Here is a 13,585-nt window from a genome sequence, read left to right on the forward strand (position 1 = left end):
AGGAGAAGGAGAAAGCCTAAAAAAAGAAAGAAAGAACTTCAAACAAGTGTTATAATATGTGTCCTTCTGCTTCATAGTTTGTTGGTCACCTCCATGGGGCACATAAAGCTGACAGATTTTGGATTATCCAAGGTGGGACTAATGAGCATGACTACCAATCTCTATGAGGGTCATATCGAGAAGGATGCTCGAGAGTTCCTGGACAAACAGGTAAGCTTGGCTCCTGCTCTGTTGGAGAGAAGGATGCAAAGTACGATATTGCCAGTGACATTCAGAATCAACTTGTGTAAGCCAGGTCCACGTTAGGACTGGGTGCTTAGATGTCTGTATGAGGCTTACATTTGATAAAGTGCAGATTGCTTCCGTTTTTCTCCCTAGGCCTCTTTGAACTGTCCATTCCTCCACATTCCTCCCCCAACATTATGGTCTATTAGCAAGACGAACGATGTAATTGCACACAAGTGAGAATGTGAGAAAGACAAATGGAAAACGGTTTTTGTAAGGAATTCAGGAGTCTCAGCAGAGCACTCATGAAACTCATGATGCATTGTACAATCACGGGTGCTAAAATCCGAGCCATGGCCCATTTCCCTTTAAGCATGCCTCATTACCATGTGCCCACAATCTGTTCATTGTAAGTTACTTAAGGTAAACACATCTCAACTGTCATGCTTTTATGAAGTAGCCAGGATGTGAATATATTTTGGTCATATACATACTAAAACTATCTGTGGTAGTGACAGATTAAAAATGCATCATTATATTAACTTTGAGGATTAAAAATGTTTTTAATCCTATGAAATAAGTAAAACCACCAAATAGGGTCAAACCCTCAATTCGAAATTACTCACTACACATAGTTTAACATTACAGCAGCATTTTAAATTTCCCTTTTTTGCTATTTAAATATTTCGTTGCCTTTGGTGTTATGGATACTGACTTATAATTGCTGTTCCTAAGTTCTTTGTCCGTGTGGTTCCATGTGGTTGAGCAGGTGCACTCTGGGCAAAATAAATGGTGTATAGCCATCTTGCTCATTTTAATTCATGTCTAATATTCCAATTATTCTAATATTGCAATCATCTTTTAGGTCTGTGGCACACCTGAATACATTGCACCAGAAGTGATTCTGAGGCAGGGCTATGGGAAGCCGGTGGACTGGTGGGCCATGGGGATTATCCTCTATGAATTTCTTGTTGGATGTGTGCCATTCTTTGGGGATACTCCAGAAGAGCTATTTGGACAAGTCATCAGTGGTAAATATCATCAGGAGTTATCTTCAAGCGGCTGCTGGGAAACAGCTATTTCATGCAATTCTGTGGAGTATTGCCGTTTTAACTACTAAAATGTTAACCTTTATCAAACAGTTTAGCCAGCAAATTAAAAGAACTCACTCATCATAGCACATAACTGACTTTCAGAAATCTCAGGAGATCAGTTTGTGTTGAAAATTGATCTGAGGAAGTTTCGTTAACATGGAATTTGGAAATGTACTAGCAGTGTAACCAATTTTTATGGTGTGTTCTTCTGCAAAAGAAATTCATATGGGATTTGCAAATTATTTCACTGCCGTCCAGTCTTCCTTTCCATAATAGGAAAGCTGCACCAGGGAAGAAAAGGTTAATGTGGGTAACATTTACATAAATGGGGGAAAATGGCTAATGGCACAATGAAGAAATTAACAAAAATGTAATAAACCCTAAAACAAATGTCTACCAAATAATAAATAATGAGAATGGGAAGGAAGCAAATTTAATTCACAGATTGTTAATGATTTCATTGGTGGTTGTAATGGTGTAATGTTATTTCTGTAACAGCTGTTCATCTTTCATTTAAAATTCAATAACCTCTAGATCTTAACCTGCACGCTGACCCTCACTATTGTTATGCGGCTTGTGGCAAAACTAAATGATAATTAAATAGGCTCTATTACTACCCTACCTGCTGTTTTTATAAATTTCCCCAAAGCCTAGATCAAAAAGGCTTCTCCCCCTGAAAGTTTATCAGTCATCGCTGACCGCCCCCATCACCCACTCCGCCACCTTCTGGACTGTGCTTACAGGGTCTATCAGTGGAAAGGGAGGGAAAATTAATGTTGGGATGAGGAGTCCCTTAATCATGGCATTATTCTCTATCATTGACTTTGCAAGCCAGGCATATCTGTAAACTTTAACAAAGTAGATTTGTGAGTTGCCTGCAGTGTATAACCCTTTTCTACAGTATCTGAGCTGTTTATGGATTTATAACTAGGCTGTTTTCTGATATACTAAGGCCTGAATGGCAAGAGGAATCAACTGTTTAATTAACACAAGCAGAAATTGCTGGCTTTGTTCTCCATGCCTTACGGCTCAGATGCATATTCATGTTTTATTTTCCAAATCAGATTTAAACTGCAGCAGAGGAAGCTGGAGGCAGGCACACACAGAAATAGCTCGTGTTTTTATTGCATTTCCATACACACAAGCACACACACCTTATCTTTGGGCAAACTCCTGTGGAATGTAGAACATATTCTAATATTTATGACAGACTTTAAATACTTCCATTATTACTATGATTACTTTGGATTTTTTGTCTTCAAACTTAATACTTTGGCCTTTTGTTTGTCTCTAGAAATAGTTATTTTTGCAAAATTAATTTGTGTTTCTGGAAGCTGAAGAACTCTAGGGCTGGGGCCAAATTCACATTTGAGGATAGTAGGAAAGAAAAATCTTACTCTCTTGATTCCCTGGGAGGGGGACATCTAAAACACAGGTGTTAAGAGTTTTCACCATATTAAGTCCTCTTAATAACTAGAAGGAATAATCTGTTTTGAGCCAAGTCTGCCAAAAAGAAAAACAAAAAACGAAGAATGAAAAAAGCAAATGGAAGGTACCGCTTATTGAAATATTTTCTCCCTGCCTTGTTGTAAGCTGTGCTGGTTCATGTCTGGTGAAACAATGCTTCTCAAACGTGACTGTGCCCAGGAATCAACTGACAATCCTACTAAAATGCAGATTATCATTCAGTCTGGGATGGAGCCTGAAGTTCTGTTTCTGTGACAAACTCCCAGGCAACCTCCAGGCTGTTGGGACCTGGACTGCCATTTGAGCAATAAAGTTGTAAATGATATATCTCCCTTCTAGATGAGATCAACTGGCCAGAAAAGGACGAGGCGCCACCCCCCGATGCCCAGGATCTGATTACCTTGCTTCTTAGGCAGAATCCCCTGGAGAGACTGGGAACAGGTTAGAGCACATATGTTTTAATTTTGCTAATATGCAAAAAATAATGTCTTTGTGGAGCACTCAGAGGTTTTTGTTTGTGCTTTGTTTTTTTGGCATAAGAAACATCTGTTGGTTGATGTAGGACATGACTACAACACATCATAACAATAATATTTCGGATTTTTTTTCTGATTCAGAGCAGTATGTACACTAGGAGGGTTGGTGGTTGTCTTTGATTTTTGTTTTTCTTGGTTTTTTTGCAAAGCAAAAGTCATTCTCAGTTTGTTTAAATAAATAAAATTGGTCTGGAAGAAAACCTCCAAGGGCACAATATAACTCTTCTATCCTGAAAAACATGCATCTTAAATAAATTAAAACAGAGGATTTAAGATGTGAAGCTTTTTTGTTTGGATATATATATATATTCCCAGCAAGATTTGACCCAGCCCATTACTATCTAGAGGCTTTGAAATGGGTTATCGGTACTTGAACTAATTAATTACTAGAAATGAGTGTCTGGGGTTGAACTATGCTGTCTCATCATGGTGATCAGCACCATAGCCCAAGAAAGAGGATTAAAACCATTGGCTTTCAAGATTAAGGAGATAATAGATTTGTTTCTTGATGATTATTTTCCCCCTCAACTGTTCTACTTACAGTTTCTTTTTTTTCTGCTCCTCCTCTTCCTTCTCTTGTATTCTGAATAGACAGAGATCCCAATATCGAGTCCCAGTCTACCTGAGTATATGAATTTATCTAGATGGGACTAAATATTAAATATAAGCACAACACATACACACTAGATAGTATCCATAATTTTCAGCAGTGAAAATTGTTGACTTGATGGAGTATTTAATCTGAGCTGTTTCATTCTACTTCATTGTAATAGAAATATCTGAAAATACTGAACAAATCATTCTCTCCCTCAGTTTTTCCTAGACAAAGATAATTTGCAACAGCTCCAGATACACACGTTACTCTCCATGTTTGCCCACAGCTTCCCCCAGCTGGAGGGCTCCATTCTTGCTTAAGTATGCTGTGCTCCTAGAGTTGATGATGATGCATTGAAGCCCATAGGCCATATTCTTATCTTGTAAATAAACTTTTATTGAAATACAGCAGTGCCATTCATAGACATTGTCTGTAGCTGCCTTCATGGTTCGGTGGCAGAGTTGAGTCCTCAAATTGTATGGCCCACAAAGCCTAAAGTATTTACTCTTTGGCTTTGTACAGAAAAATCTCATTGGCTGCATTAGCATATCAAAGAAGATTGAAACTCCGGGCTCGCTCGGGAAAATTTTTTTGAGTTGAGCCTCTTCCTGGAGTACCACGTGCCTGTATGCCTTTTGCAGTGGATGAGTGGGCCTTCGGCTAGGAGAGGCAATATAAGTGGAAATTAAGGGCACAAACTCCACAGTCAGATTGCCTGAGTTTAAAATCTCTGCTGTGTGACGGTGGGCAGGATGCTTCCCTTTCCGTGCCTCATTTCCTCATCTGTAAAATGGAGCTTAGAGAAGTACCGCCTCACGGGGTTTTCATGAGGATAAAAGATCACCCAGTCTAGCTCTTAGAACCAGGTGGGACACTGGTTCCACTGGTACTATTTTTATTTCCTGCCTGCATAATCTTGTGCTTTCCCCTATAGACGTCCGAGTTCCAGAAATGGTGGTGGTGCCCCTGCCTTTGAGCTGACTGTATTTCTTCCCATCCTATTTGGTGTTCCTTTCGTCTGAAGCGACTAGTAAAGTTGTTACTCCCTACCCGTTGTGACCTGCGGTCACATTTGCTTTCTGGCCCCCGAGATAGGAGTAGTGGTCAAAGAATCCGTGTCACACTCTGAATGGGGTAGAGTTTTGAGGAGTGATTTTCAGCTTGTCCTGCAACAACACAAATATCAATGTATATGTCCTACTCAGCTGCCCCAGGGAAGCGTTGTCCTGAGGTGTGACCGAAGATAAAAGTAGAATTGGCACGTGCCTTCCCAAGAGCCTGCTTCTCTTCAGTGTTCTTCAGTGTTCTTGGGTCAGTTTGGATAGTTTTCCCACTGAGTCTTCTGCCTGTTTCCCTCCTCTGAGAATGCTTGGAATCTTGACTGGGCTTGACTTCAGCAAAACAGGGCTATGATGCTGGTCAGCACGCCCATGTTTCTATATTATATGCTGTGAGTTATCTGTCTGCGCATTTTCTCCCTGACTGCTACTTGTGTTCTTTTCAGGGCTTGACAATTAGAGACGCGAATCTCCTAGCAGAAGCTCAAAAGAGACATTTAAAAGGCCCTGCCCAAGCTCTTAGCATTTTCAGAAAGTACTTGCCAAACAGGCAGGTCCAACGTGACAGATCCCAGTAGGGCCCAGAGAATGAGACTGAGAATCCCGCAGGCCTGCCATGCTGCTTCCAATGACAGCATTTTGGATTTAATGCATATTTAGCGGGCAGAATAATGCACCGTGAAAATGTGTGAATTCACATTTGCCTGAGAGACTAGAGAGGCTGAGAAGAGGGGTGTGAAGAACATAATGGATGTTTAAGAAACTTCCATGAAAGGAGAGAAAAACTCAAGGGGGAGAACATTAGTGCGAAGCATAACTTAAAATTTGGAAACTTGTCCTACTTGAACTAGACTTTTGAACTTGGGAAGTATTGAGTGGCAGTCTGGTGTATTGGACTTTATAGCTGCTCAGAGGTGACTGACTCCCACCTGGGTATCAGCTGGGAGATACAGAGTAGTTTCTTTGTGATCTGGGTTGCAGTTTCCTAATCTAGAAAAATGGGCATGTTATTGTACCCCTCTCAGGATGATTGCAAGGACTGAATGCAAACATGGTCATGAAGCTACCAAGTATGTTAACGTAGTGCATCACCAGAGGGAACATAATCCGTTCCCTCTCCTTCCCTGCATGGTGAATTCTTGCACTGAGCACTGTCACCTGCCTGAGTTCCTGTGCCTGATCATTTGTATAGGGCTCATAATGCCATCATCCGTGTTGCCCCAGCAGTTTAGCCCAGAGGTCATTTCTCCCCAGTGTGTCCTTTTAATTCTTTTGTTCCCCATCTCGGCGAAAGTGCATGAGAAACAGGACTCCGTGGTCAGGGAGCCTCTTCTCGGTGGGGGGTGGGGGGGAAGCACAAAGGCCAAAGGGTGAGAAATGTGAGCTGGGTCACCCATGGGCTGTGACTCTGTGGGGAGGACCCACTTGTCATCCACAGAGATGAAGTGAATGTTCTCCCCCGACTCTCCCCGAGAGTGGCGGGTGGGGGAATGAAAACCCAAACCCTCCCGCTGCTACGGTCTGGAAGTGCCCTTTGAGCCCTTGGATCTAGAGAACCGCTCTTCTCTGAGTAAGGCTGAGTGACCTCGGAGTATCAGCTGTCATTGGTGTGTCCCCATGAACAGCAGCGGAAGTGAGAGTCCTGCAGCGTGGTGTGTGGTGCACCACTCGGTAGGGCTTGACCCTGTGGACCTCAGTGTCGTTGGCACAGCGAGGGAGCTGGATAGATGCTTAAGATCTTTCAGCTTCTCTGAGCTAAGAATGCTGGAAGAGAGTGTATCTGGCAGCTTTGTGTGGGCGTGTTGGCCTTGTGACACCGAGGATGGGCCTGGCCCTTTTTAAACAGACTTCAGCTCAGCCTCTCCAAATTTTACTTAACAGGTGCTCATGGTTCAGTATGCTTTATTGCTTAAGCTTTGTTTCCCCATCCACACATGGAGTTGACAGAATGCCTACTTTGTAGGGTTGCTCTCAGTGATTTAATGAAAGGAAACGAGATGCCTCTAGCATGTAGTGCAATCTTTGTCCAAGTCAGCCCTCCTGTCGGAGCTGGCTAGCGCTGCCACCGCCGTGGTCACTCTCAGACTTCGCTGTTGTGCTGGAAACACAGAGAATGCCCGTGCACGATCCTGGACAAAGATTCTTATCAAATGCTTAGTAACGAAGAATCTCTTCTCCCTTTCTTGGGGTGATTTTCCCACTTTGCTCTTTTCTGTCCATTGTTCTCCATACACTCATTTGTCCTGGCTGGGTTTGGGGCTACAGTCTGCCCCCTGCGCTAGAGCAGTCTGATGGGGACACAGCCACATCTCTGAACCATGCAGACAGCTCCCCCGCCCCAACACCCAGACCCATTTCTCCTTCATTTTGCATTTCTCATCCTCTTTTTTCATACTGCACTGAGGACAGGGTGGGAAGCATGATGACAAGTACCTGAAAGGCATTTACGTCACCCCTACAGGGCCTCTCCTGGCAGGGAGGCGATTAGAGCCTCTATTAGTCTTGTGTGAAATCTCTCTTCCTGGTGTTTTTTCAGGAGAGATTCTTCCTTCTCTCCCTCCTTAACAGTATTTTTTTGGAGGGGGAGCGGGCAGGGCAGGGGCCTGATGCTCACGCTACAACTGTATAACATATGGGCCTTCTTCTCTTTTCTGGGGGATGGGACTTGCCCTTCCAAATCCTTCTTTAAAATTATGAAGTGAGGGGCGCCTGGGTGGCTCATTCAATTAAGTGTCTGCTTTCAGCTCAGGTCATGATCCTAGAGTCCCGGGATCAAGTCCCACATCAGGCTCCCTGCTCAGTGGGGAGTCTGCTTCTCCCCCTCCCTCTCTCCCTGGCTTATGGTCTCTCTCTCTCTCTCTCTCAAATAAATAAATAAAAAAATTTTTTTTTAAAAAGAAATACTTTTTAAAAATAATAAAATAAAACTATGAACTGAATTAAAAAAATTTTACCAAATTGCGTAGTCATGCTGACTTGGCAAAAAAAAAAAAAAAAAAAGGCCTAAAACTTAAGAACTGTGACTGATTTTCATCCCATGCTTTATAAATTTATCAAACAGGTTTGCCAGTTTCTTACTTAAGAATCTGTAATCCACAGAATCAAAGTCCTACCTATGTTAACGAGCAATCCAGTAAAATTGAATGGAAACCATTATATACTATTCGGGAAAAATTCATCTTTATTAACCTTGCCTCCAGAGGAAATATTGCTGTGAACACATTTTGCGCCTTGTTAGAATTTCTTTGGTTTTGTAATGAGCGAGTCTGCTTTGGGCCAATGTGCGTCCACGTCCCCAGGTTCAGCATAATGTGATTTTAAGTGGCCGCATCATTAACCTTTGAAAAATGGAGGAAGTCATGGAAAAATTAACAAAGAAAAAGTGTGCTGTAGCAACTGCTGTTAGCGAAATCAAATCCTCTGCTGATAAATTATGGGGAAGAAATTTTTTTGTTGGGGGGGGCGTTGGTTGTTGAATGAAAAAGTAAGATTTCCATGATTTCTTTATTTCTCTATTGATAGATTGGGGGCGTGAGGGTTCTTGAAAGCTTTGCTTGGAGGGTAGTTTAACATCTTCCCCTCTGTCCTTTCCCTCCCTCCCCACCCCAAGGTGGTGCCTACGAAGTCAAACAGCATCGATTCTTCCGTTCTTTAGACTGGAACAGTTTGCTGAGACAGAAGGCAGAATTTATTCCCCAACTGGAATCCGAGGATGACACAAGTTATTTTGATAGTACGTGAATTATCTGACATAAAACATTATTTGACCTTTACTTTGTAGAAAATTATCTCCACTTAGGATAGAACCTCCAGTCTTGAACCTGTGAGTTCTCACACATAAGGCTGCTTTGATATAGAAGCTCCTAATTAATATATCTAAATTACAAGCTGAAATTCGGAGTAATTGGAACTGTTCCCAAACATTTCTCTGCAGCTCGATCAGAGAAGTATCATCACATGGAGACAGAGGAAGAAGATGACACAAACGATGAAGACTTTAATGTGGAAATAAGGCAGTTTTCCTCTTGTTCACACAGGTTTTCCAAAGTAAGTGAAATGGGGCATAAACATGCAGGGTCTCTCCAGAGAATCTCCCTCCGGCCAGATAGTGGGCATCCCTAAGCAGCTGGACAAGATCCTAAAAACCACCCACAGTGTTTTGGTGCTTGGGGTCTCCTGTACTTAAAATTCCTTTGAGTTTCAGAAAAGTGACCCCACCATCTTGATAATCCAGAGTCCCTACCTGCTTGTTTCACTCTCCACCAGTGAGTGGCCCAGACTTGGACTCGTAGTGCTGTCTTCGGAGAACACAGTAGCCATATATATGCTGACCTCGCCCTGTGGGACGGAGTCTAGTTCAGTGCCAGGCTGTGGAGGAGTCCCCCATTTCTCTGATCCTCTAATAAAGAACATTGAGCTTGAGTCCCTGTGTGCACAGCTTCCTCCTAGTATCACACAGAATACAATACAGGGGAGCAGTCGGAGTCCTTGACATCAGCTAGGACCCTTGGGGATAGTTGCTGTGGAATGAGAAAGTCTTGTAGCCAGTAATAGAAAATGTAAGTTACATGACAGAGGCCGGAGGAAGCCAAGCTAGAAATTTGGAAATGGGAGAAGATAATAAAATCAATGTCTGAGAATGATGCTTTTTAGTGATAGTGGTAAGATGAAAAAATTCACAAAGAAACCAGACAGTTCTGAAACTGGGCAGGGCCCTAGGAAAATGGAAAGGAACATGGAGGGCCCCTACCTCCGTTTTGCTATTTTCAGTAGCTATGCATTGCCTGTTGCCATGGCATTTTGCGTCGTGATTGTTCAGCTCTTCTGTAACGTGTAGGGTTTATAAAGTGTTCCATACCTTTTTGTACGTGACCACTAGATAAGAGCGCATCTGCAAATGGGCTGGCACTGCCCTCACTGTTTAAAGGAAGGCCATGGAGAGGTGGGGTCTGCCTGGAGGGGCTGCTGGCCAGCCCGCCCAGAGCCAGGACTGAGCTGAGGACAGGCTTTCCCCCGTGCCTGTGCTCTGGCCCATCCAAGCGGGGCCCGGAACTCTGTTTCCTTCCCGCTGTCTCCTGTTCGTTAGCTACCCTGGGCCTCACCACAGTAGATGATAAGCCATTTAAGGGCCACTCCCACGAGAGCAGCAAGGGGCTGTGTTGGACGGTGGGGAGTGCTTCCTGCCCCGGGCTCTCCGCTCCCAATTTTTCTTTCCATCTTTCCTGTGGGACAGCAGAGATCTCAGGTCTGCCCAAGCTCTGATCCCCTTCAGAAACGCCAGTCCCATCATAGGAAGCTGCCCATCTATGTATGTGATTTATAAGCCAAACAAACACCTCTGACTCAGAACCAAATATGCACTGCCTCCCCACACACACACGTCTTGAAAGAGGTAATTTATTCTTCTCTTTGCACCCAATTCCAATTCATTTCTCTCCTTCCCACTCCTGACTGGTGGCCATTAAATCTTTTTCTCTGTGACTTTCTTTTTTCTGATAGACTTCATGGTTAAAAAGTCATCTACGCTGTGCATTGATCCCGGGGCTTAGAAACCCCAAAGCATCTGTGGACTGTGTTTGCAGATGCAAAGTCCATAATGAGCTAGGGCGAATGGGTGATGAATTCGTAGCTTCCCTGCTCCAGGGAGGAAAAAAATAGATACACGGATCATTCATCTCAGAACTCAAGTAAACAGCGTCAGAAAGTGCCTTCTGAATACACAGTCCCAGTTGAAACTTTTGTCCTACTCTCAGACTCTTCTCCCAAGGTTTGGGGCTTTTCTGCCAAATTCTTTCGAGAATATAATAATAAACGCCAACGCTTCGCCTCGCAGGTTTTCAGCAGTGTAGACCGAATAACTCAGAATTCCGGAGAAGAGAAGGAAGACCCCGGAGGCAAAACGAAAAGCACAGCATTGCCATCCACAGAAACACTCAGCTGGAGTTCGGAATATTCCGAAATGTATGTGAAACGCCTGTTAAGAGAGGTCGTAAGCGGTCCCTGCTAGCGCAGTGGTTCTTCAGCCTGAGGGAGCATCGGAATCTCCCGGAAACCCTGTGAGAACACAGAGGGCTGGGGCCCGTCCCAGCCTGTCTGCTCCGCTCGATCGGGGATGGAGGCCGAGAATGTGCCTTTGTCCTAAGTTCCAGGGCATGCTGTAAGAACCACTGCACTAGACGTGCTTTGGTTGGGCTTACCTTAGTTCCATTTTGACTTCATTGCTTCCCAGAGTCTCCTTGAATGCAGTTTCCTAGTGTGTATGCATACATGACTTTGTTTTGTTTTTAATTAAGGCAACAGTTATCCACATCCAACTCTTCAGATACTGAAAGCAACAGACATAAACTCAGTTCTGGCCCACTTCCCAAACTGGCTGTTTCAACAGAGGCAGAGAAAGACGAGGCTGCCCCCTGCCCCAGAGACCTGCCGGAGGAGCCAGAAAAGCCAGCCCTTCCTCCTGCAGAGAGTGCTCAGGAGGAGCCCGAGGTCACCACGCCGGCCAGCACCATCAGCAGCTCCACGCTGTCGGGTAAGCGCCTGGCGTGCCGCCTGCTGTCCCCCCATTCTCCGTCCGCCACCTTGACAAGTGATGGCCCGTGTCGGGAACCCCAGGCTGACCTCACTAGGCAGTGACAGCGGCTGTTTGGTGCGGCTCCGCTCCCTCCACGGCCCCACGTCTAGGACTTGGGGGGTCAGCTCTTACGGACTGAGCCCATGCCTCCTGGCCACGCGGCCGCAGAGCAGACCCTCCTTGCTTCAGTTTGACCTGAGAGCCAGTTCCCTTGCTACCGCTGGGCCTCGGTGGGATTCTCGGATGGCGGGCAGAACTCACTGAGGACCGTGTGGTGTTCTCTGTTGTTGATGCAAAAGCAGGTCTCGCACAGTTGTGTCTAAGTCAAAGTTAGGAGTAAGGAACTGTATCAGACCACGATGTGCTCAAAATTACCCTCAAAAAATGGCTCACGTCCCCCATAAGGTACGACAGAAAGCCAGCTTTCCTCCTGGTGTTGAAATGGGTGCTGGTTTCTTTGAAGGAGCTGGTTTCTGTTACGGGGCCGTGTTGTGCCAGATAACTTCTATAGATATGCACACCAGCCTCTTAGTGCCACAAGATGCTTATTCTGTGGGATTCCCAGATGATCTCCATGCATCTAGGACTAAGAGGGGAGGAGAGAGTGAGAAATACCAGCACAATTCAAATTGGTATTTCACATGCATATGAAGACCCCACTGCAGACCCATGTTGCCGTCCCAGTCTCTGGGTAACTGGACACAGAAACCCCCCAGACGTCCCTCAGTGGTGGTGAGGCAGTCAAGGGGATTGGGCTTTTCTTGGAGAGCACTTTATAGTGTCACTTTTCTGTGACATAACCTTCTTGACAGCAGAGACAGTATCTTCAAAGGATTTTAAAAGGTTTAATATGTCATTAGATGATCCAACTTGCATTTCTCTCAGACCAAGCCAAGTGCACTTACAGTATTACTTGGTTTGCAACATTTTTTTTTTTTTTGCACAGCATATCCTTCTACAGAGAAGTGTGCATTTATGCTTTAAAAAAAAAAAATGAAACGTGGATATGGGTTAGGGTTGCTATGATAAATGTTTTCATTAAGCTATATTCAATATGCTATATTGATAACCATGGATAATTCCAAGAATTTTTATGAACTTTTTTTTAACTGAATATTCACAGCATAACTCTTTTTAAGATCACTTCAAGAAAACACATTTTACAGGCTAGGTTTATTTCAGCCTTGCTGAAAAGTTTGCTTCTGTCGAGCTTCACATGTGCTTCTAGTTTATCATGGGGAAAAATAATACGGGTTTTTTTCTTTCTTTCTCCCTCTTCCCCTCAGTTCTGTTGCCATGTAGGATAATTCCCCTTATCCTTACTTTTTTATAAAGCCAAGAGAATAGCAACGTAGAAGTAGGGTAGACACAACCTAGTGGCCCAAGATTCTTAATTATTTTTAGTTCGTCTGGGTAGTCAAGTCAAATGGAATTATCTCAGTATTTTATATTTCTGGTTACTAAGGTCTCTGTTTCCTAGTTTATGATCATGCTCTGAACACAGTATACTTAGCTCCATTTAAAATTTTTTCTTAATACGATGGATCACTTAGTCTCCATGCCCTGGTCCCCATCAGCAGTGTTGAAGGGAAAGGGAGGGAAATGGTATCTAAGCAGTTGATTGATTACTTTCATAATTAAAAAAAAAAAAAAAAAAAAAACTGCTTAGGTCCTGCCATGCATTTTGGTTAATTGATTCAAACCACCTCGTGTCTCCCCCATACACACACTAAAAATAATCAAAGACCTTGGGGGCTGTACAGAATAGAGAGATGAGCTGATCTGCTCATGGCCAAGGGTAATTAGGAAATCTGAAAACCGTGACTGTAGTAAAATTAAATTTGTTGATTTTTATATTGCTTCCCCGTCAAAAAGAAAGAACCCTTGACATTTACAGAACATTAAGGTGACATTATCCACCATTGGCAGAACAGAAATGCAGCTTATATCCAGGGCTATGAAATGAGGTGGTGGAGGCAAGAGGGAGGGATGATAGAAAAGAATACCATATATTCACATTTGGGTATTTAGGGAAGTAC

General features: G+C 43.6%; 1 protein-coding gene across 13 annotated transcripts in view; it reads left to right on the forward strand.

Annotated features, from left to right (window-relative positions):
- MAST4 (microtubule associated serine/threonine kinase family member 4) overlaps nucleotides 1-13,585 on the forward strand; it is a 545,730-nt gene that overhangs the window by 509,026 nt on the left and 23,119 nt on the right. For all 13 annotated transcript variants that reach the window (XM_064596182.1, XM_045895811.3, XM_064596181.1 and 10 more), the window contains 7 exons: nucleotides 78-210; nucleotides 1,091-1,256; nucleotides 3,126-3,227; nucleotides 8,586-8,708; nucleotides 8,910-9,022; nucleotides 10,809-10,936; nucleotides 11,269-11,504. In XM_064596182.1, coding sequence (XP_064452252.1) covers nucleotides 78-210; nucleotides 1,091-1,256; nucleotides 3,126-3,227; nucleotides 8,586-8,708; nucleotides 8,910-9,022; nucleotides 10,809-10,936; nucleotides 11,269-11,504 — 1,001 coding nt within the window. The remainder of the gene's footprint in view (nucleotides 1-77; nucleotides 211-1,090; nucleotides 1,257-3,125; nucleotides 3,228-8,585; nucleotides 8,709-8,909; nucleotides 9,023-10,808; nucleotides 10,937-11,268; nucleotides 11,505-13,585) is intronic.

This window comes from Mirounga angustirostris, unplaced genomic scaffold, assembly GCF_029215605.1.
Source record: "Mirounga angustirostris isolate CCGP_5_RB_7025 unplaced genomic scaffold, mMirAng1.0.hap1 SCAF_7, whole genome shotgun sequence".
Taxonomy (NCBI): Eukaryota; Metazoa; Chordata; class Mammalia; order Carnivora; family Phocidae; genus Mirounga; species Mirounga angustirostris.